Here is a 23393-nt window from a genome sequence, read left to right as displayed (position 1 = left end):
AGACAATAAATAAAGTAAAGCTAGCAACTAATTTTTTTGTGTTTTGATATAATGCAGCAAACAAAGTAGTAAATAAAATAAAGCAAGACAAAAAAAAAGTAAAGTGATTGAGAAGTGGAGACTCCCTTGCAGCAGTGTCTTGATCTCCACCGCAACGGCGCCGTAAAATATGCTTGATGGCGTGTATTTCACACGTTCGTTGGGCAACCCCAAGAGGAAGGTATGATGCGCACAACAACAAGTTTTCCCTCGTAAAGAAACCAAGGTTTATCGAACCAGGAGGAGCCAAGAAGCACGTTGAAGGTTGATGGCGGCGGATGTAGTGCGGCGCAACACCGGAGATTCCGGCGCCAACGTGGAACCCGCACAACACAACCAAAGTACTTTGCCCCAACGAAACAGATGAGGTTGTCAATCTCACCGGCTTGCTGTAACAAAGGATTAACCGTATTGTGTGGAAGATGATTGTTTGCAGAGAAAATAGTAAAACAAGTATTGCAGACAGATTTGTATTTCAAGTATTAAAGAATGGACCGGGGTCCACAGCTCACTAGAGGTGTCTCTCCCATAAGATAAAAGCATGTTGGGTGAACAAATTACAATCGAGCAATTGACAAATAGAGAGGGCATAACAATGCACATACATGACATGATAAGTATAGTGAGATTTAATTGGGCATTACGACAAAGTACATAGACCGCCATCCAACCGCATCTATGCCTAAAAAGTCCACCTTCAGAGTTATCATCCGAACCCCTCCAAGCATTAAGTTGCTAACAACAGACAATTGCATTAAGTATGGTGCGTAATGTAATCAACAACTACATCCTCTGACATAGCGCCAATGTTTTATCCCTAGTGGCAACAAGCACAACACAACCTTAGAACTTTCTCGTCATCGTCCCGTGTGTCAATGCAGGCATGAACCCACTATCGAGCATAAGTACTCCCTCTTGGAGTTAAAAGTAAAAACTTGGCCAGAGCCTCTACTAGAAACGGAGAGCATGCAAGATCATAAACAACACATGTATAATAACTTGATAATTAACATGACATAGTATTCTCTATCCATCGGATCCCGACAAACACAACATATAGAATTACAGATAGATGATCTTGATCATGTTAGGCAGCTCACAAGATCTAACAATGAAGCATAATGAGGAGAAGACAACCATCTAGCTACTGTTATGGACCCATAGTCCAGGGGTAGACTACTCACTCATCACTCCGGAGGCGACCATGGCGGTGTAGAGTCCTCCGGGAGATGAATCCCCTCTCCGGCAGGGTGCCGGAGGTGATCTCCTCGGATCCCCCGAGATGGGATCGGCGGCGACGGCGTCTCGCAAGGTTTTCCGTATCGTGGCTCTCGGCACCGGGGGTTTCGTCACGGAGGCTTTAAGTAGGCGGAAGGGCAAGTCAAGAGGCGGCACGGGGGCCCACACCATAGGCCGGCGCGGCCGGGGGTGGGGCCGCGCCGCCCTAGGGTTTGGCCACCCCGTGGCCCCTCTTCGTCTCGTCTTCGGACTTCCGGAAGCTTCGTGGAAAAATAGGCCCCCGGGCTTTGATTTCGTCCAATTCCGAGAATATTTCTTTACTAGGATTTCTGAAACCAAAAACAGCAGTAAAACAAGAATCGGCACTTCGGCATCTTGTTAATAGGTTAGTTCCAGAAAATGCACGAATATGACATAAAGTGTGCATAAAACATGTAGGTATCATCAATTATATGGCATAGAACATAAGAAATTATCGATACGTCGGAGACGTATCACTCCTCTTAGAGCCTCCTTGATGACGCCTTGCTTGTTAGCCGCTCCTACGGAAGGAGCGGGCTTCGTCTTGAGCGCTCCTCGTGCTCGAAGTGTTAGCGGCGCACCACTGTCGGCGTTCAGCGTGCTGCGGCCTTGAGCACCTGTAGAGCGAAGTGTTAACTACCGGGACTCCGACGTTGAGGAGGTGGAAGGGTCGTGGCGGGTCAGCTTAGTTGTTGACCTGCTCGTCGTCGACGTAGGGATCCTCGCTTTTAACAGCAAGGGCTTGGTTGGGGTGGGCGTAGAAAAATCTGCCCCCGTCATGTGGCCACCATCTTGACGAGAGGATGAGCCTCTCATGTTTGTGGGTGAGGATGGCGTGATGAGGCTCTTTCCCTCAATAGCCCAAGTGGCGCCGGCCTTGGGCTGAGTGTCGGCTACTGGTGCAGCACGCCCCTGTTTTTGGCCGTTGTTGTCGACGGGGAAGTAGTATTTTGCGTCGGCATGATGCGACTCCTGCACGGTGTAAGGAGAGGCGTTGCCGACGATGCGTTGCTGCGTGCCGTTCCCATCTAGAAACTTGAGGCATTGGTGAAGCGTGGATGGTACCACACGGTACTTGTGGATCCACGGCCTCCCCAAGAGTGCGGAGTAGGATGTGTTCGCCTCGATGACATAGAACCGCACCTTGAAGCTGAAGGTGGACATTTGTATCCTCACAGTGATGGCGCCCAAGGTGGGCTTCCCTTGGTTGTCGAAGCCGCAAATCATCACGTCGGTGGGCTCCAAGTCGCTCGTCGTGAAACCTGCCCGCGTCCAGCTCTTGACAGGCAGAATGTTCACGGCGGAGCCGGGGTCGACGAGGACTCGCCGCAGGTGGGTAGCCCCGATGTTCCCTTCCATGTAGAGGGGCCGATTGTGGTCTCCTTCCTCTAAAAGCCGGTCGTCGTCGTCGAACGTGATCTCATTCACGTACAACGTGTTTGAGAGGAGGCGATGCTTTGCCATGGCCACCTCGTACAGCTCCGGTGCTTGCAGTGCATGTATGAGCGCCTGACGCAGGTCCGGCACTAGCATGAGAGCGTCGTAAACACTCAATAGTGCCGGAACTCGCTTCAGGTGGGCGATGATGTTGTAGTCGACGTCTTTAGATGTTAACTTTTCTTTGTCTTGGGGGAGTTGTGCATCTTCCCTTGGTGGCGCCTCTTTCGAGGCATCCGTCTTGGCCGCCCTTTGCGGTTTTGCTTTCGCTGCTTCGGGCAAAACCTTGCCGCTGCGCAGGTTCATGTTGACTTCCTGCAATAGGGGCTCCGTCGTGGAGCCCTCGGCGCGGAACACCTCCCCGCTCTTGAGAGGTGAGTACATCGTCGGCCTCGGAGCTGCTTGCATCTCCGCAGTCGAGGACCACGTTGCAACTTGCTACGTTTGACGACTTCGAGGCATTGGTTTCTTCTTGGGCGTCCTCTGCTGCTCGAGTTGGACGTTGCGGGAAGAACTGCTCCAAAGTGGGCAATATCCGCCCGCGTCGAGGGAAAGCCTCGTCGCCCTCCGACTTGGGCACGAATCTTGGTGGCGGGCGACGCTGACTTGGATCAAAGCGTCTCGGGACTGTGAGAGAGGTACGTTTCTCAAACCATTGGTGAGGGAGTCGCGAGGGCACCGGCCTTGTGTGCGTCCGGCGCCGCACCGTGCTCCAAGGCTCCTCACCGCGGGAGGGGCCTACGGCCCCGTTGTTGACGGAAGGTGCCGAGGCTGAAGCCATGACGAGGCTCGAAAGTTGATGCTCAACTTGAGAAAACGGGACCCATGATGCCCCGCTCTTCGTCATGGAAGAATCCACGCTCACCATGTTCACGGCGTGGTAGTCGGGGTTGATAGCCTCAGCGTCGAGGTTGATCCTCTTCTCGTTGATGGCTCTTTGGAGCCATTCCTTGAAGGAGATACAATCTTCTATCTTGTGGCCCACATACCTGTGATATGGGCAATAGAGAGGATTGTCAACCATATTTACCCGGTCGGTCTTTGCGGATCCGGCAAGTTTATTGCGCGGTGTTCCATTAGCTGGTTGAACATATCGTGCACCAAGTCCCGCCGGAAAATATATTGTTTCTTGAGGAGCTCTTGCATGGATGGTCGTTGTCTTCCTCCTTGATCACCCCTTGCGCCTACGAAAGGCGCATTGTTTCGTGGGGCGGAGGCGAATACTCTAGTGGAATTCGTCTCCACGCTCGCCGTTTGCTTGCTGTTGTTGGCGGGTGGTTTGGACGTTGAGTTGAACCTCTTCGCGGGGTCGTAGGCGGTGGCGTTCTTGTAGAGCTCCATGATTTGCGGCGACTTCTCAAACTCTAGCTTTGTGGCTGCCACAGCCGAGCTGAGAGCGCTGAAATTTCCGGGCTCGCGCCGAGAGACTTCAAGCGAACAAGTGTTGCAAAGCATGCCGTGGACGCATATTTCAATGGCATCCTCGAGGTGCATCTCTCTAGCGAGGCGCACATAGCTGTTGCGGAAACGGACGATGTAGTCGTCGATGGACTCCTCTCGCCGTTGTCGCACTTGCGACAGTTCGACAATGGAGAAGTCTTTCTTCATGGCGACGAAGTGTCGTTTGAAGACTTCCTTCATGCCCGCCCAGCTGCCGATCGATCCCACCTGGAAGGCGGCTATACCAGTGGAAGGCGGGGCCGGTTAATGACCCCGAAAATTGTCGGAGAAGGAGCGACGAGCTGTTGGTGGTGTCGCCACATGCCGCCTCGAAGTAGGCTAAGTGCTCCCTTGCATCACCGGTTCCGTCGAACCGGCGAAACTTGGGCGGATGCCACCCGGCGGGGAATGACACTAGATCATGCCATGCTTCATAGGGCTTCTCTAGCTCGTTCTCCGAGGAACGAGGCGCCTGGTCAATGGCCATCTGTTTGAATTTCTTGGTGACCATGCTCTCAACAAGGTCGTAGTAGCCCTTGAGGTCGCTCGGACTTGGCTCTGCGTGCGCGAGGCCGGATGGGACCAATGGTCGAGCGTGCGAGCCCGAGTCTTGTCGCTGATTTCCTTCATTATGGAGGGCATCTCCTGCTTCGCCGGATAGGAGTTCCTCCTCCTGTGGGTCGGCCACCTTGGTATTCTGCATCATGAACGTCATGAATTTGTCTAACTTTGACGTTAGCCCGTTAAGTTTGCAGTCTTACCGGCGCACTTGATCGGCTAAGTTTTCGTCGCCGAGAGCTTCCTTGCTGGAAGAGCTATCGAGGATGCCCTTTTGCGCCGCGAGCTCTTTGGCCTTTGCAGCTGCCGCCTCTGCGTCTTCGCTCTCCGTCGCCATGCGCACCGGTGCGGTGTGGAGGTCTTGTAGGTAGGACTCGTCGTCCGAAGGGACGGACGCGTCCATGTCGTCATATGGCGGGGTGGGGAGCGTCTCTAGTGAGGAGGAAGAGGCGGCGTCGGAAGCCTCCTCGTCCCCACTTTGAGCTTCGATAGGATCACCCAAAGCTGAAACGCCTTTCTCCATGCCTTGAAGCGCCAGTGCTTTTAGGCGAGTTCCGGCTCCTGGCCGGCCCGCCACTTGTTGTAGCCGGGCTTGATCTTCGGGAAGCCTCGACGCCATGTCCGTGTACCGGACCGGGGAAATATCCCGGTCACGTTTGGAGCACCTAGGCTTCTTGCCACCTCCGGTCGTGATGGGGAGGGAGGAGGCTGTCGATCTTGCCTCTTCTTCTGAGGTGCTTGATTTTGCTGCAGCTTCGGCTCCCTTGAACCATGAGCGAACATGGCCGAGGCCCGGCAGCAGGGCTGTGCGGAAATTAGCCCTTGGGTTTGGCACAATCTCCTTGTCCGAAGAGTATGTAAATTCGTGGGTGACACTTGGTGGTTGCCACCCTGCTTCCTCGTCACGCGAGCACACTGCTAGAGTGCCGCATGAGGCCGTGTTCTTCTTCGCCTCATCCTCCCCGCGGTGCAGGGCCGTAGTCTCGCCTTCCTGTTCCTCCCTGTTGAGAGAAACCTGAGCAGGCGCCTCCTCCATGCGTTGAGGAAGTTCGAGGGTAGCATTGGGTTGCGCCTCGACGGGTCTGGTCTCGACACCTCCGTCTAGGGCGTCATCGGGACGCTCCTTGGGCATCTTTTCAACTCCCTCCATAGGAGAGACGTCCGTCACTCCCTCCATAGGAGAGACATCGCTTCCTTGTTTAAGGATCGTTGGAGGAGCAGCCGAGGTGACCCCCGCGGCCGGCGTGACCCCCGCTCCTTCTCGTTCCGCGGCACCGGGTTGTGCCTTGCGTGGTTTTGGCGTGAGGCGGCTCAGAAGGTAGGTATACCTTTCATGCCGCTCCAAGTCTGGGGAGATGCGGAATGTGATTCGGTCGTTCTCTAGGACGTCGCCATCGCCCCGAAGGCGGACCTGGGTGTGCCGGAGCACCAAGCCTTCAAGCTCCTTGTAGAGGACTTGTCGATTCCTCCGGCGCCGTTCGCGCTTGCGTTGGTTCTCGGTAAGAGCACCCTGAACTCTTGGTGGAATGGGCGGTGTAGGTAGGAGAGGTGGTACACCTCGCCGAGTCGATGGAGCTAGTGGGGCGATCGGATTGTTTGTTGCCCGCTCCCGCACCTCTTCCCGTCTCACCTCCTCACGTCGAGGTGGTGATACTCTGGTGGGCGCCGGCTCGCGCCTCACGTCCTCGCTTCGAGGCGGTGGTACCCTGATGGGTTCCGGCTCGCGCCTCACTTCCTCGCGCCTTGCAAGTGGTGGTGCCCGGGTGGGCGCCGACTCTCTCCGTGGTCGCCATTGTTGCATGGGGCGGTGGTCTGCGGCATCGTCTCGAGGCCACCTACTGTCGCGTGGCGGGAAAGCATGATGCCCCCGATAGTTAAGGCGTGTAGGAGAAGGACGTCGTCTAGGCGCCAAAGTTTGGCGCTCATGTTGAGGGCGAGGGGTTAGAGCAGGGCGCCTATTCCTGTTCGCACCTTGCGCCGATGATTCAGGGCGTTCTCCTTGTCCATCGAGCCTCCTTTGAAGGTGGCTCATTTGGTCTTGGAGTTGACGCAGTTCTTGTCGCAGGTCCTCCTCCCGCGGAGCGGGTGCTTCGTTCCGAAGAAGCGAGAACCTGTTGTTGGCGTTGGAGGAGGGCAGCCCGTCTCCCGCCGAGGTATGGAAGCATGGGGCCCACATACTCAGGCGGAGCGAGCCGTCGCTGATCGGGTCGAAGGCGACGGTTTGGCCCGGCAGCACGGGATGCTTTCCGGGGCGCCGCTTCCAGAATTCCCTCATGATCGCCCGGCGTACGAGCTCCTTGATTTTGGATGGCTCATTCCCGCATTGAGCGAGGAACAAGCCATCTGGGGAATTTAGGGTGTTGCACGTGAACACCTTGTGGGCGAACTGCGTTGCGCCAAAAGACCGTCCTCATCGAAGAAGGCCTTTTGGGCAATGCGGGAGCTCATCAGTCGATGAAGGCGTTGTACGCTTTGGTACTTCCTCCTGAGGTTGCGAAGGCGGTGTGGGCTCCGTGATGCACGGGCGCTTGCCTTGAGACTCCGCAGGTTAGCGGAAACAGCCTCAAGAGCCTCGAGAAGCTCAGCCTCCGTGCGCTGTCCAGTCCGCTCGGTAATTTTCGGTTTGACGCCGGATACCGAGACTGAAACTGAAGTGTTCTTCAAGAGGGTGCGTGCTTCAAGCATAAGCTCGCAGCGCACCTTCTTAGTGTTGGCGAACGCCCTCTCTCGGGCTTTCTTTGACTCCGCCTCTTGGGTGGTATCCTGCACCTGGCGGTTGTCCTCAAACTTGGGGATCACGGACCCAAACCGGATTACCACGTCGGCGAGGTCGGGGAAAAGACCCGCAAGATGATGCTTACCATCGAGGAATGCCTCCATTGACCCTTCATGCAACATGTCATGCAAGATGCAATGCATTTGGAAGACCAAGCGAAGACCGAGCCGCGACCAATGTGCAGCAAAGATGGGAGGAGAACCAGGTCCCACCGGGCGTGCCAATTTGTTTGACACGAAAAAGAGGACGCTAAGGTGAAAAGCGGCTCCCTTACACCGGGGAAAAATAATGCGGGCGTGCCAGTGTACAAAGTACACAAAAACAAATAAAAGGGGAAAAATACAATTAATCGTCACGACTAAAAGACTAATCCCGATCGTGCGCTTCGTGTGGCCTGCTAGCGCGGCCAGTATGACTAGGCGATTGTGGTTTCCTGGTTCCCGGGGCCTCGGAAGACACCCGGTTAATTACTCCCACGGATAGAACCGCGAGACACCTCCGATTAAGCTGCTTGGTCGTCGTCTTCGGTCTTCGCTCGCGTTCTTCATGCATGGTGGTGGTGTGTGTTGGCGACGGCAGAGTCCGTGTACTAGCGTGTACACGCGCCGTGGATAGCATGGCCTTTGCTTCGGCCATGCCCGCCTTGCCGTCTTGCCTCGTCGGTCTTGAGCGGCGTCGGGTGTTGGTGTCGAGGTAGCATGCATGATTATGCTTGGCTTGACGTCGCAACGACTTGTAGTTTCGCCGAAGGCGCGAGGGGTACACTCGCGCGGAAGTAGTCGTAGTAGAGGAGTCGTGCGGAGATAGGGTCCGCGGAAGTAGACATGTAGGTTCCCAGCAGGCATGGCCGAGTGAAACACAATATTTGCACATGTATTAACGTACACGCGCATGCAATGCATGAGTTCCAGCTAGAGCGTGTGTAACAAGCACAGTCCAGCTAGCCGCGTAGATCGAACTCAAACGAGCCCATCGCCCAGAACAGCTACACGCCCGGCCGAGGTTCAGCGCGGCAGCATCGCGGCCGCCGATTACCGGCGCGACAAGAGCGCCAATGTTGCTCACGGCATGAGCATGTCCGGCGCGACAAACGCCGCTGCCGACAGAACGACACCCTCACCCGGCGCGATGCGGATGCTGCGGATGGAGCCGACGCCCAGCGCGATGTGGCCGCGGCTGATAAAACACGCGGACGCCCATCACAATGCGGCTGCTGCCGCGTGAACAACGCCGACGTCCGGCGCGAGAGCGTCGCTGCCAGCACCACGCCAACGTCCGGCGCGAGAGCGTCGCTGCCGGCACCACGCCGACGTCCGGCGCGTGAGCGTCGCTGCCGTGAAAGAAGATTACTCGGCGTTGGCCACGTTAGGAAGCACCTCCGGCGTCGGAGGCTGCTCCCAGCATGGCATGCCGAGAACAACACCGCCACTTCCGGCGGTCCGATGACCTGCCAGTGGAGGAAGGTGGCCGTAGATCGGCGACCACCGTACCGTCGACAACGCCTTTGTCAACAGCGCGGGTATGTAGTCCCGCGGTCCAGGGGACACGACGACACTTCGTGGCCTCGGCCAAAGCTGTGTTCATGCGAGATACAAATAGAGGAAACATACATATTAGCGTCACTTCTCACCCTTAGCGAAAACAACCGGCATGATCTTCGATCTCCGGCAAACTGGTTAGCCTGCGGTGCACGCGTGCTCCTCACGGTGCACAACAAGTCGCCCTCTTATCTCGGCCACCTGCGCGAGAAGAAGGCGAAGTTCTTCGTGGGTCTTGAGGCGAGAAGCTCGCGCAGTTCTGGCTGGGTGCGTATGCGCGGGGATGGTCTCTCTCTGCGTGGTGCGATCTCTCCTCGTGGAGATTTCTTCGGTCCGTCCTCATTGGACGCATCGCCTGGTCCTCTATATATATAGGCAGAGGGTCTCTGGTTTAAGGAAGTGGAAGATACGAGATCGGGCGACTCTTCGTTTGGTAAGGATCTGGGTTCAGCCTTTTCGTGTCGTGAGCTGCACGCATATATAATAAGGTACTATATTTCGTACACGCACATAACTGGAGTCCTGTACGTAGCTGGCCAATCTTTCGTGCGCACATCGATCGTGCAGCAGACGTCCATCGACCAGATTTAATTAGGAAGCCCATGAACTATCATGTGATGAATCGGTTCCATGGACAAACAGAACTGGCCCATATCCAGGTCAAAGTCTTTAATAATTAAAGAACTGGCCTAATTAAGTTATTAGTCCATCCAAGTATAATTGATCCTGCCCATACTTATATGGTGCAGCGATGCATATTATTTTTGAAGGTAGATTCTCCTCACGTTTGCATTCACGATACACGTGGATATACTCTACCCGTATTTTAAGTATATTGATACAAAATATCGTCGAACAATCGCATCAATACCATCATAGTAATAGTTAACTTCATAATCTACAAGAGATCACAATCATAGCATAAACCAAGTACTTCATGATGCACACACTGCCAACATTACATCATGGAGGAGGAATAGACTACTTTAATAACATCACTAGAGTAGCACATAGATGAATTGTGATACAAAACTCATATGAATCTCAATCATGTAAGGCAGCTCATGAGATCATTGTATTGAAGTACATAGGAGAGAGATTAACCACATAGCTACCGGTACAGCCCTTAGCCTCGATGGAGAACTAATCCCTCCTCATGGGAGACAGCAGCGGTGATGAAGATGGCGGTGGAGATGGCAGCGGTGTCGATGGATAAGCCTTCCGGGGGCACTTCCCCGTCCCGGCGGCGTGCCGGAACAGAGACTCCTGTCCCCCAGATCTTGGCTTCGCGATGGCGACGGCTCTGGATGGTTTCTCGTACCGTGGCTTTTCCGTATCGTGGTTTTTGGTCCAGGGGCTTTATATAGGCGAAGAGGCGGCGTCAGAAGGTCGAAGGGGCGCCGACACTATAGGGGGGCGCGGGCCCCCCTGGCCGCGCCGGCCTAGGGTTTGGTGGGCTCCGTGCCCCCTCTCTGCGGTTCTCGTGTGTTCTGGATGCTTCCGGGCAAAATAGGAACCTGGGCGTTGATTTCGTCCAATTCCGAGAATATTTCGTTACTAGGATTTCTGAAACCAAAAACAGCAGAAAACATCAACTGGCACTTCGGCATCTTGTTAATAGGTTAGTTCCAGAAAATGCATGATAATGACATAAAGTGTGTATAAAACATATAGATATCATCAATAATGTGGCATGGAACATAAGAAATTATCGATACGTCGGAGACGTATCAACCGCACATCGTGTCCCTTGCATTTTGCGCATGCGGTGGTATCCTTAGCCGATCAAAGGAAGCTCTATCAATTTATTGATGAACTTGAGGGTTCCCGGGGGAACCACAAGAGGAGGCAAGTAGTATGTTGCTCAAGATAGTTTATTTACAACACCTAGAAGACAAATGTGCCGGGAAGCTTCCTTCATGAAATGGTGAATATGTCACTCCGGCCTACCGCACCACCCTTGTCAACTCGATTTATTGGGAAATGACTTGTGTCCAATACCAAAATCAATCACTTCAATGGACCAGCTTAATCAGGTTGAGCTAAAGATATTAGCTAGTGAACTCTCTTTTTGCACGCAAAAAATGGACTGGCTTCTTTCTATATTCTATGCATTCTTTATTTATTTTGTTTATTCAGCAAAGACTTGCAAAAAGCGGCCTCCTCTAGTAGGTTGCCGGGGGTCGTGAGTGTGGTGTGATGTCGGACTCTTTTTTCTCTTATCTTCTGTTCTTTGCTATCTTTTTTAATATAGCAACACGTCCTACATTCGAAGATTACAGGAACCCGATGTGCCTAGTAGACCAATTTTGAAGATTTCATCCATGTCCTCCGAAGTTGCGTCTTATCAATAGCAAAGCACACAATCCATCACCGCTTTAGACTGCATTATTTTTAGACAATTCAGACTAACAAGTAGGCCTGGTTGTTTTGTTGTGGACCGAAATCTCGATTCGTATTGTGGGGGGTCTGGAACTAGCTAGTCCATATGTACTCTCCATGGGCTTCCTGAAAGGCTAAGATAAAATTTAGAAGGGTAGCATCCAATGGGGGAGAATTAATTAATGTTCACTCCTATGGTAACCTACCCTCGCAGACACGTGGGTAGGCTACTTTTTCCGACCCTGTAGTTTTTTTTGTAGTTTGGATTTGTTTTTCGCTAGTTTTCTTGTTTTTTTGTCTTCTCTATGAGATTTTTTCTCCAAGTAGGTATAGCATGTGATGCTACACTGTTGACACGTGACGCACAAGTGGTGCACCGCGTGATATTATTTTTCTTATATTTTATTGCACTTCCCACTATTTATAAGTGTGGGTATTTCCAAAGTGCATCGAACTAGTTCTTCCAAGTGCACTGCCTATAATTCCACACACCACACCGCAGTACTTTCATGTGCATTGTTGTACTTGTAAGTGCAGTGCCCTAATATGTATACCTCCTAGTGGACCACGTGCCTTTCCAATCGAAGTGTGGACGTACTTACATCAGCACTGGTATTTCCGAGTGGAGCGAGCTAGTACTTGGAACAAGTTTCCGGCACAAATGGTATGCCACATTTTGAGTGTCCACCGTACATTTAATTTATTTTTGAGTACATATAAATTGTAAGACCTTCTGGACCATAAAAGTTGGTCTGACAAATGTGGTTGATTGTTGTAAGAAAAAAACTACATTGGCAAACTGGCCAATCTAGAGAGACCAAAACATGTCGGCAATATTTTGTTTCTCTTCTAGTGCGAGAAAGTTGGATTTTAAAAAACACAAAAAAAATGTTGGCAATCGCACCACCTCTCAACTTTGTATGGAGCCTGGATCAGTCCAGTAGCATCTGGGCCTCTAACTAGCCTGAAGACTGAGAGAGGCATCACCAAAGCCCAAAGCCCGAAGTCACACGGCCATGATTTATGGTTCCTCCGCCGCCTCCCTGCCATCTCCTGTCTTCCCCACACCCGAACCCCGCCGCCCGCCGCCACCTGATCACCCTAACCCCGCCGCCCAAAGATCATGCTGTCCAACACCTTCTCGCACCCGCTCTCGATTTCCTCCCGGTCCTCGGACGAGGGCAAGGACTAGGAGGACAGCGTCCCGCCGGCGGCGTCGTTGTCGTGGGTGGAGAGGTGGCTCCCGGAGGCGGCGCGCCCGTACGCGATGCTCGCACGGCTCGACAAGACCATCGGCACCTGGCTCCTCGCGTGGCCCTGCATGTGGTATGCTTGCTGCTATTCACACTGCCATCTCTCATGTCTGAACACCATTGTTGCACAAAAATCGGGTCAAGTGCTCGGCAGGATCAGACCACTCGAGGCTAGAGAGGAACATGAGCTCACTCACAGTTGCAGGTGCAACCATTGTTTAAAATTAGTTCATGCTCGATTGTGGGAATTATGAAGAATGTAACACATGTCTATCAGCACCAGATGAACTTTTGTTACCCTGTTACACATCAGTAAGCACCAATTTACTGAGAAGAAAATCATCTAAATGGTTGATGTTCAAACCATGCCACCGTTTAGCTTCATGGGTGACAATCGGCAATCTTTTTGTTAAAAGCCCCACAAATCACCATAGACATGTTCTTATTGGTTGTCTGAGAGTAAGTTGACAACACATTTTGCCTGATGAGGTGAATAGCTTAGCTTCTCTAAACATTTACCCGCAGGTCAAGCACAATAGCTGCGATGCCGAGGGAGCTCCCTGATTTGAAAATGCTGGCACTCTCCGGATGTGGAGCTGTCCTCCTCAGGGGGGCTGGTTGCACAGTGAACGATATTCTCGATCGCGGCATTGATAACAAGGTGAGTTTTTCCCCTAGTTTGCTCTGGCGGCAGGCAACGCCCTACAATTTTTGTGCCAGTGAAAAGTGTCTTTCAGTTTCTTGCAGCCGTGGATGCTCAACTTCAATTTTCGATGTATTTTATGATTGCCTCTTGAACCAGGAATTTACCAAAATTATGTGTCTAATGTCTTGACCATAGTGCAGTAGCAGCTAAGACAAACAACATAGTTAAACCATGGTGAGAGAAATATGGTAAGCAAGGTTCCAGACAAGTTGGATGTATGTCGGACTATTAGATCTGTTCTGCTGCTACTGCTGCATTAATTCACTCAATCGGATCATGCAATGAAGTGGTGGTGGGTATTTTCTGGTGATTGCATGACTTTCACCGACATGTTCCTTGTGTAGGTTGAGCGCACCAAAAGCAGGCAGTTTGCATCAGGTGCTCTAACCCCTTCTCAAGGAGTGTGTTCCTTGGATCTCAGCTACTGCTGGGATTGGGCATTCTTCTCCAGCTCAACGACTTTAGGTGAATTGCATGTTCTTTGCTTGTGTGACTGAAATGTTGTTTGCCAATCAAACAAACTGTATAATAATTTACATTTTATGGAATTCATATATAATCTTATGAGCATAGCTTGTCTGTTCATCCATTTTGAATGATTAATTTCCACTAACTGAAAAGGAATGACAGCTTGTCAGATGCATTTTGCTTCTATCATTATAGTAATGCTCACCTCTAAGTTTGTCATATTGTCTATGTAGCCGTGTTCTTGGGGCATCTTCTCTTTTCTTGGTGTTTTCTTATCCTCTGATGAAGAGGTTCACATTTTGGGTATGTAATACACAGATGCTAGGTTGTACTACTGTAATCTTATAGAGCGATCACTTAAATTACTTCTGATGTTAGGTTCAAATTACTGTAACGTAGGCATGCATACATTGTTGATGAACTGGTCGGTTATGTTGGCAACTTTATTTAAAATAAGCGACATTATTTATTTCAAAGTTTCTTTTAAGAAAGTTTGTGTCTGGAACCACCTGTTAGAAAAAAGAACAACCCTTATTCTGTTCTCGCAAACATAACCACGTAATATTAAAAGTGAAGACCCAAGAAGACCTTGGGTAGTATGATTGCTACTAGTTTGATTACCACTACTCAATGGAGAAGGCCAGGCCAAAGAATAGCTTAGCTTATTCAGTTTCCAGATCTAACTGCTGTCTTCTTAGCAGAGCTCATTACTGATAGTGTATCTGGGTAAGAACTGGTTGGTTTTGACCATATTAGTAATATCATCTAGAGTATTTGAATTACATAATTGCGTCGGTCGCTGAAGTGCGGATTTTCTTGCATCTACAAACAATGCATCAGTTTTCATTGAATTCACTCATCTGTGGTTTTCATTATATTCAAGTTTTGGAGCAGTGCTAACTACTTAATGGTTGAATCTGTAACAGGTCGGAAGCAGAGCTCAAACATGCGTATGGTTGTAAAAGTGCTGTATTATGAAGTATTTGCTCTATGAAAAGGCAGAGTTCAGAATCCACAGTTCTATCTTGGTCAAATTAATAGCCAGATAAACATAGCCGCATCTGCGCCAAAGATTGCAACAGTGCGCAAGCGGAATCAGGTATGGCTATCATCCACTCTATTTTTCTGAAGCCTCCCAATATGAACGCTAGATGGCTTGGTGTAATATGTGTATATATATCACTAGACCCTCCTTGCGTGATCGTGCCGATGGCGTCGCAAATGGGCCACCGCGCCCTATGGTGATCTACATGTCTTCCGCAGTGACACACACGATCCACCTTTGGAGAACCTCTACTGGTTTGCTTTTTGCTTTTTAGAAAGTGAATGTGAACACTCATTGGACAATGAACACACAACCTATAACTCTTCCGTTGTAGCGAGATGGATCACCCTTGCATCCAACACCACACTTGGGTTATCGAGGTTATTGAGCATTCAGAGCACCTAGACGATATTCTTCTTTGAGATCGATTACGTGTATGTCACCTCCTCTCACCTACAACAACTCAAGATGTGGTGTTACGCCGACCTCTTTTCCGAGTGCCCTTCATTGAAAGTTTTGGAACTCAAAGAGTCGGTTTATCAAGACAACACCAACATATCATCTTCCTCTCTTGAGGGTTTGAGCATGGAGAAGTGCAGAATCAAGTTTAACCTTGTCACCACTGCTCCCAACCTTGTGTCGCTGCGCTACGCCAAACCATATAACCAAGTTTCCTCATTCAACACCATGAGCTCACTAGGCGGCACAATCATCTAAGTTGACTCTTGACTAAAAATTGTGACGAACTGAAAGCATAGTACGATGATTATGCAATCCCTTTTAGCAATTCTAGTGACAATGCTTCTAATTTGTACGAATATACGTGTAGTGATGTTGAGAGCATTATAAAATGTCAATATGGTGAGATTGCAGATGACTATGGCGATGAAAAGAGCTTCTCTAAATATCATAGCAATAAGTCTAGATTAACTGCCATGATGCCCTTATGTTTTTGGTGGAGATAAATGTCTTTCTCAGCAGTTCAAATGCAACTAATTTGGATCTGATTGCTATTTTTTTTCTAATGCCACTAACTATTGTTTTCATAAATACATATTACGAGAGAACAAGTTCCCAATTATCCAAATATTACCATTCAAAACATAGAATTTGATATGATATGATTAACACAACTACCATTGTTTTTAGAAATAATCCCATGAGAGAATAAGTCACTACAACTGGTGGAGCCTTTGGTCACCTGAGTTTGGCGTGGGGAGCAATACAGTAATTAAGTTGAGGGTACCATCACGCTCTTTCTATAATATTATCATATTTTTAATCATGCGCCCTGCCGCGTATAACAAGAAAGTTTAGATGAAGATGTCAACTCTAAGGAGGATCCGGAGGTTACCTGATTCGGTAGCAACGCGTTCGGCAATGATAGTAACAAACTAGCTAGTGAGCAAGCAAATGTTGATGGTTTCAGATCTCTAGGCTAGACATTGATTTCAACGTTGTGAAAAACTTCAAACTTTAATATCATCTTTGAGGGTTCCGCCATCGACTGCAAATTAGTCCCCGATCGCCTACGCATGATGTATGTACATCTCTAATGCAATAGGAAGATGTTCCTCCATAGGCATCTGGTGCTTGGGCTTATTCCCCGATGATTGACCGTGAATTACTCACCGATCTCCTACGCGTAATGTAGTATTAGCGCTCATTAGAGCTGATAGTGTGTCATACCAGTTGGTCTAGGAATAATTCGCGGTCGATGGCCAAACCATCATGGATGATATTAAATATTCCGAAGTTTTTGACAGCGTCGAAATCGGTGTCTAGGCGATCTGATGCCTTCGTCATCTGCTTCATCAATGGCTAACTTGTTGCTATCATCTCCCAATGCATTGTTGTTGATTCGGGTAACCTCCGGATTTTCCTTACAGTTCACATCTTCATCTGAACTTCCATGTTATGTGTGGCAAGACATGAAACATGATTAAAAATATGTTAATATTGTAGAAAGAACATAGTAGTACTCTCAACTCACCTAATGTATTGTTTTCCTCCTTATGTCCAAACTCACGTGACCAAATGCTCTACCAGTTGTAGTGAACTTGTTCTTTCGTAATATGTATTTCTGAAAATAATAGTCAGTCGCATTAATAATATTAATATCTAATATTATGTTTCGAATAGTAATATTTGGATAATTGACTCATAGTATGCATTTCTAAAAACAATAGTCAGTTGCGTTAATTAAACATTAGCAATCAGATCTAAATTAGTAGCATTTGAAATGCTGAGTAGAAGTTTATCTCCACCAAAAACTGTAGCGCATGATGTCAGCTAATTTACACTTATTGCTATGATCCTCGCCGAAGCTCTTTTCATAGTCATCTGCAAGCTCACCATATTGACATTTTATAATGCTCTCTTACTGCCGTGGGCGTTCTTCATTGATGCGGGGGCAAGGTGGCGTAGCCATCTGCGGAGTGTGCGGAGTGAGGTGTAGAGACGGGGTTTTACCTAGGTTCAGCCCCTCCGGAGAGTAAACGGCCTACGTCCTGCTAGATCTTATTGCTCAGTAGTGTTTTACAATGGGGTGGCTCAGGCGGCTATAGAACCGAGAGCTATGGAGGTGAGGGAGAATGAGATCGGATCCCTTCTAGGGTTTAGCTCGGGGGTTTATATAAGTACCTCCGATCTAGGGTTTACATAGAGATAAGATCGTATGTATGATTGCTACTAGTTTGATCTTATTCTATGAGTAATACTAAAGGTGAATACCCAAGAAGACCTTGGGAAGTATGATTACTACTAGTTTGATTATCACTATTCAATAGGTAAAGGCCAGGCCATAAATAGCTTAGCTTATTCAGTTTCCAGATCTAACTGCTGTCTTCTTAGCAGAGATCATTGCTGACAGTGTATCTGCGTAAGAACTGGTTGGTTTACACCATATTAGTAATAGAGTATTTAAATTACATAATTGCGTCGGTCGCTGGAGTGCGGATTTTCTTGCATCTATAAACAATGCATCAGTTTTCAGTGAATTTACTCATGTGTGGCGTCAGTTAAAGCTCCTGCTTGGAAATAATTACTACATGGTTAGGAGCAGTGATAACTAGTTAACGATTGCAGCTGTAACAGGTCGGAAGCAGAGCTCAAGCAGGCGCATGGTTGTAAAAGGGATGTACCACGAAGTGCTCTATCAAAAGGCAGAGTTCAGAATCCTTGGTTCTATTTTGGTCAAATTAATAGCCACATATTCGTAGCCGCATCTGTGCCAAAGTTTGCAACAGTGTGCAAGCTGAATCAGGTATATGGCTATCGTCCACTCTATTTTTGTGAAGCTGATATTTGTTGTGCATTTCAATTTTTTTTTTTTTTGATATGCTCCCTGTTTCACCATGTTTTTCCTTGAGCTTCAGGAAACAAAAGAAGTGTAACAATTGCAATATTCCTAATTAATTTGTTTGGGAATGGCTGATTTGTCGTAGTATGTCATTTACAAAGGCATATGGCACCTTGTTAGATTGCACTGTTGTTAAGCAGCATCACCACAAATAGCAGATGCTCATATAGATTGGTTATGCTAGAGATCAAGGATCGTATGAAAGAGTTTGAAGATATTAAGGTCGTTCACGATGCTCATCCTGACATAAGGACCTTAAACCACCATGCTCATAGTGTTAACTTTTCCTTATATTTGAACTTTGGTCATGTCTGGTTCTTGGTTCTTGTACCCAGCGGCTGTGTACATTTGAACGTTTTTAGACCAAATAGGGCGAGTGTGGTTTCCCCTAAAAATCATGTTAGAACAAAATTCAAAGTTGTGGCTCTGTAAATCTCACTACTATTGAATTAACGGTAGAAAATGTGGGTTAGTTGTTAGCACGCCCGCGTGCACATAAACTGTGGGCTCACAAAACCTCTTCTACAAGCATTCTAGCATGAATGCTAGATCGCTCGGTGAAATATGTATATATTACTAGACCCTCCTTGCACCCCTAGCTTTGGCAGTAAGTCAAATCGTTTGATAACACGCGCGTGGCGCACGTTCGTAGGTAAGCACGTTAAGTCACGACGTAGCAATCAAAACACATGGTATAACCATTGTTTGCTCTCATGGATTTTTGAGTCGCCGAGTCAAGTCAAGTCAAGTCACCAAGGCTGTGGCTAATGACTTGCTCAGTTGAGTCAGCGACTCAACTTGATTAGTTGCCCCAAGACACCATGGCTTAGAATAGGATTTAGGGGTAGAATTAGGAAGGTAAGTAGTAGTTTTAGGAGTGATTTTACCTTATAATTTTCAATAGTTAGCAACGGAAAGCCCTCGGTGACCTTGTGCCACTACTGACCCTTCTTTCCCGGTCCGTAAGAGGATTTAGTCCCGGTTGGCCAACCGAGACTAGCCAGGCGGGATTAAAGGCGAACCTTTTAGTTCCGGCTCGGTTGCCAGCCGGGACAAACGACTCTCCACGTGGCTGCGATACAGCGTTTGGGCTGGAGAACCTTTAGCCCCGGCTCGTAAGCCCAACCGGGACTAACGATTATTTTTCGAAATTGTTTTTCTTTTTTCTAATTTCTTTTTTCTAATTTCATTTTTCTAATTTCTTTTTTCGTTACTCTCTCACTTGGACAATTTTTAACACTAACTACACTTAATCTTTAGTCAAATTCTAGACTTGGCACTAGTAGAAAATAGGCCTTTCGTCCGGGGCCGGGACTAATGACTTTAGTCCCGGTTTTTATGGGTCTTTAGTCCCGGGTTGGGATACAAGCCGGGACCTTGCGTCTGTCGTCACCCCCTTTAGTCCCGGCTGGTGACACGAGTCGGGACTAAAGTCAAACCGTTCGCTTCCTGCGCGGAAATCGATCGTCGTCGCCATTACTGATCACCGTCGGAAGTTGCATCGGCACACGGAAATCGATCGTCGATCGGAAGTTGCATCGCCGCTGGTGGCCGGCCACGGGAATTGATCACCCGGTGGCTGGCCTCTTCACCTCCCTCACATATATGCATCTTCACATCTCTTCCATTAGCCACATCTTCACATCCTCCACTAGCCATCTCTCCCAGAGAGCTCTCTCCCGCCCCAACTCCAATGGAGCAGCTCGCGCGCACCCTCTCTACCTCGATCTCGGGTGTACTACCTCACCGCCAAAGAGATGCACTTCAAGATCACGGTCACTCTCGGTGTATCAAGGGTGGAGAGGTGGATCCACGCTGTCAAGAGGGATTTCCTCGACGCCGCACCAATCAAGTGCGTGGGGTTGGACTGTGAGTTCATCGACCCTCGCGAGGGTAGAGATAATCAGCACGCCATCGTCTTTCAACTCTTGGTGGCGACCGAGAATTTGGTCTTCCAAATTTGTTGGGCTTATGAAGTGCCACAACTTCTCAAGGATTTTTGCAGGACAAGACCATCAGATTCTGCGGCGCGGCTATTCACAAAGATGTGGAAATGCTGCGTTTCTACGGAATTGATATTCTGTCTGCGTTCGGCCTCCAAAATATCAATTCCGTAGGAACGTAGCATTTCCACATCTTTGTGGATAGCCGCGCCGCAAAATCTGATGGTCTTGTCCTACAAGAAATCCTTGAGAAGTTGTGGCACTTCATCAACCCAACAAATCCCTCTTGACGGCGTGGATCTACCTCTCCACCCTTGATGCACGGAGAGTGACCGTGATCTTGAAGTGCATCTCTTCGGCGGTGAGGTAGTACACCCAAGATCGAGGTAGAGAGAGGGTGCGCGCGAGCTGCTCCATTGGGGCCGGGGTGGGAGAGAGCTCTTTGGGAGAGATGGCTAATGGAGGATGTGAAGATGTGGCTAATGGAGATGTGAAGATGCATATATATATATAGATGAGGGAGGTGAACAGGCCAGCCACCGGGTGATCAATTCCCATGGCGATGCAACTTCTGATCGACGATCGATTTCCGTGTGCTGATGCAACTTCCGATTATGATCCGTTGATCGATTTCCGCGAGGGAACCGAACGGTTTGAATTTAGTCCCGGCTCGTGTCACCAAACGGGACTAAAGGGGTTCCAGCAGGCGCAAGGGGGCTTTAGTCCCGGCTTGTATCCCAACCCGGGACTAGAGGCCCATAAAAACCGGGACTAATGGTTACCGCACCATGGGGCGGTTTCGGGGTGATGTGTCTGGACCATTAGTCCCGGCCTAGGACACGGCCGGGACTAAAGGCCCGGACGAAAGGCCTGTTTTGTACTAGTGTGCATGCTCTTCTTGTTTGATCGATTGCAGGTGCACCTTGCGGTAGCATGCACGTAATAGCATTCATGAGCATCATTTGTGACAGCAAACCTGTAAATTTTACTTCAAATAAAGAGTACAATTTATTGTGTGTCCATCTGTCCAAGTTCTTTTCCGTGATGATCCATATTCTTTGGAGCTGATTCACATTATCACATAAGAAAAAAAATAGCAGCAATTCTACATATAAATACCATCACAACAAGAAGTATAACAAGAGAAATTAAGCATTAGTAGTTCATTACAATTCACTACGAACTACCAAGTTCTGAACTCATAATAACCAGCCCAAAATCTGCCCCAAATCATGTGTCCAAAGCAAGGCACACTAGCCCCAAATCCATATGTCCAAAAAGAAGCCACACCAGCCCCAAATCGTTATGTCCAAAAAAAGCCACACCAGCCCCCCTATGTCCAAAAAGAAGGCACATTAGCGCCAAATTCCATCATTCTTCACTCGTCGTAGTAAGGAAGATCATCATCGAAATATCCATGGTCTCTCTCATCATCTTCACTTTCACCTTCATTTTCCCTTGATCATCTTCACTTGTTGAATAATCTTGAAGCTCAACCTCAGGAGCAACCTCCTTCTCAGTCCTCATCCTTTTCTACTTGAGTTTCCACTCCCACAGCTTCTAAGGCTGCGCAATGGACCTTCGGATGCACTAACGGCTTCATCAAATTTCCCCCAAGCGATATCAACCCCTTCATAAACTGGATGGGCATTATGGTCAACCCATTCATTGTCCCATTGCAAGTCTTCTAGCACCAATGGGTTAAGACCTAGTCCCTTTGTAGCCTTCCTCTCGAAGCTCTTGGAACCTATCGGCATTCTCCCGGTTGTATTGAATAAAGCACAACTCATTCAACCTTTGGAACTCTAACCTTTTGCTATGGATTTGAAAACGGCCTACAAAAAAAACAATCGTTGATTGTTTGTTACTTTCAGCCGCACATAATCAAATAAGTTGCCAAAAAAGGGGAGGCGGAACACTTGGAAGTTGGTACTTACATTTGAAAGGTTGACCAATAATTGCGCTTACATTCGGAAGCCGAAGAACAATGGCTGACTATGTGCTCTGCCAGATATTGTAGCTCATAAACAAGGCTACCATGAGCACCCCACCAAAGAACTATAAAATTACAAATGAAGACAATGTTAGGATTTGCAAACTAAAAAATATAGGTACTGGAATTTAGAATTTGTAAGCTGAAAAAGTACTTACGAGGATTCTTTTTTGTTCGGTCTTGGAGTACTACCTCCATTCCAATGAATCAGCCGCCCTCGTTTTTCGTGTTTCTTCTTTGACTAAAAGTTACTCAAAATATATAAAGATTATTGATATCAACTTACCATCATTAGAAGTCTTTTTCAACACTAATCCGACGATAGTAATTACTTACAATATAGTTAAGATTTTGTTGCTCAATTCTTGAGCTCAAAGTTCGTCTTGGAATGCTCGTGCACCATTAAACGGAGGTAGTAACTTAGAGTTGAAACCTTCACCTTCACCTCTCTCCTAATCATCGGACAATCTACTCATCAAACTTGCTTTATCATCATTGTGCTCCAATGCTCCATGTTCAGTAGCACCTGTTTGAACATATGCATAAGCTTTTGACAATATCTGACATTTTAGTGCTTAGCTTTGAGATCAAAGAACCTATTTGGGTTCAAGAATAGTGCAACCCCATACAACTTCACCTCCATTTGGGATTCCCACGAGTCGCATGGTATTTCTATCACCTTTTGAGCAAATTTGGTTTTTCATCTATCGCAGCCTTGATTTTTTCTGTTACATAGTCCATTGCTGCCATAACCTCGGGCATCGTTGGCCTCTTATTGCCATCAAAAATTCTTAGCACCATCAGATTAGGTAGAGAAACTTTCATGCAATTCTCCACCGAATTCAAAGAACTAATGGACATAATGTTTTCTTGCATTTTTTTTGTCCCACTAGTGAAGTTGACAACTTATTATGGCTATGCCAAACATCACCCACAAACAATTCTTTGAGAGCTTGCCTATTTTTGTGCAAGCTTTGCAAGTTGAGAAAATTTGTGGCTAAGCGAGTAGCTCTATCAAGAGCATTATAAAATATCAATATGGTGAGCTTGTAGATGACTATGACGATGAAAAGAGCTTTGTTGAGGACCATAGCAACAAGTCTAGATTAGCTGGCCATGATGCCCCTATAGTTTTTGGTTGAGATAAACTCCTTAGCATTTCAAATGCTACCAAATTGGATCCAATTAATAATT

The 23393-nt window shown here is 48.3% G+C and overlaps 1 protein-coding gene across 2 annotated transcripts; it reads left to right on the top strand.

Moving 5' to 3' along the window:
- Positions 1-13223: 13223 nt before the first annotated feature.
- LOC124684509 (4-hydroxybenzoate polyprenyltransferase, mitochondrial-like) lies at positions 13224-18068 on the top strand. 2 transcript variants are annotated; one of them, XM_047218807.1, is made up of 4 exons: positions 13224-13344; positions 13734-13854; positions 14784-14956; positions 17990-18068. In XM_047218807.1, the coding sequence occupies exons 1-3, from the start codon at positions 13228-13230 to the stop codon at positions 14849-14851; spliced, it is 306 nt and encodes a 101-aa protein (XP_047074763.1). In that variant the 5' UTR covers positions 13224-13227; the 3' UTR covers positions 14852-14956; positions 17990-18068. The 2 variants fall into 2 exon arrangements, with proteins under 2 accessions (XP_047074763.1, XP_047074764.1); XM_047218808.1 differs by having other exon boundaries at positions 17999-18037.
- The last annotated feature ends 5325 nt before the right edge of the window (positions 18069-23393 follow it).

This window comes from Lolium rigidum, chromosome 1, assembly GCF_022539505.1.
Source record: "Lolium rigidum isolate FL_2022 chromosome 1, APGP_CSIRO_Lrig_0.1, whole genome shotgun sequence".
Lineage (NCBI taxonomy): Eukaryota > Viridiplantae > Streptophyta > Magnoliopsida > Poales > Poaceae > Lolium > Lolium rigidum.
The sequence above is the reverse complement of the archived record's forward strand: the minus strand, read 5'-3'. Positions and strand labels throughout refer to the sequence as shown.

Coding starts and splice junctions, on each gene's coding strand:
- LOC124684509 (XM_047218807.1), top strand. CDS start 13,228: ATGCCGAGGGAGCTCCCTGATTTGAAAATGCTGGCACTCTCCGGATGT. Junction 13,345..13,733: donor ATCGCGGCATTGATAACAAG/GTGAGTTTTTCC, acceptor TTCCTTGTGTAG/GTTGAGCGCACCAAAAGCAG. Junction 13,855..14,783: donor CTCCAGCTCAACGACTTTAG/GTGAATTGCATG, acceptor AATCTGTAACAG/GTCGGAAGCAGAGCTCAAAC.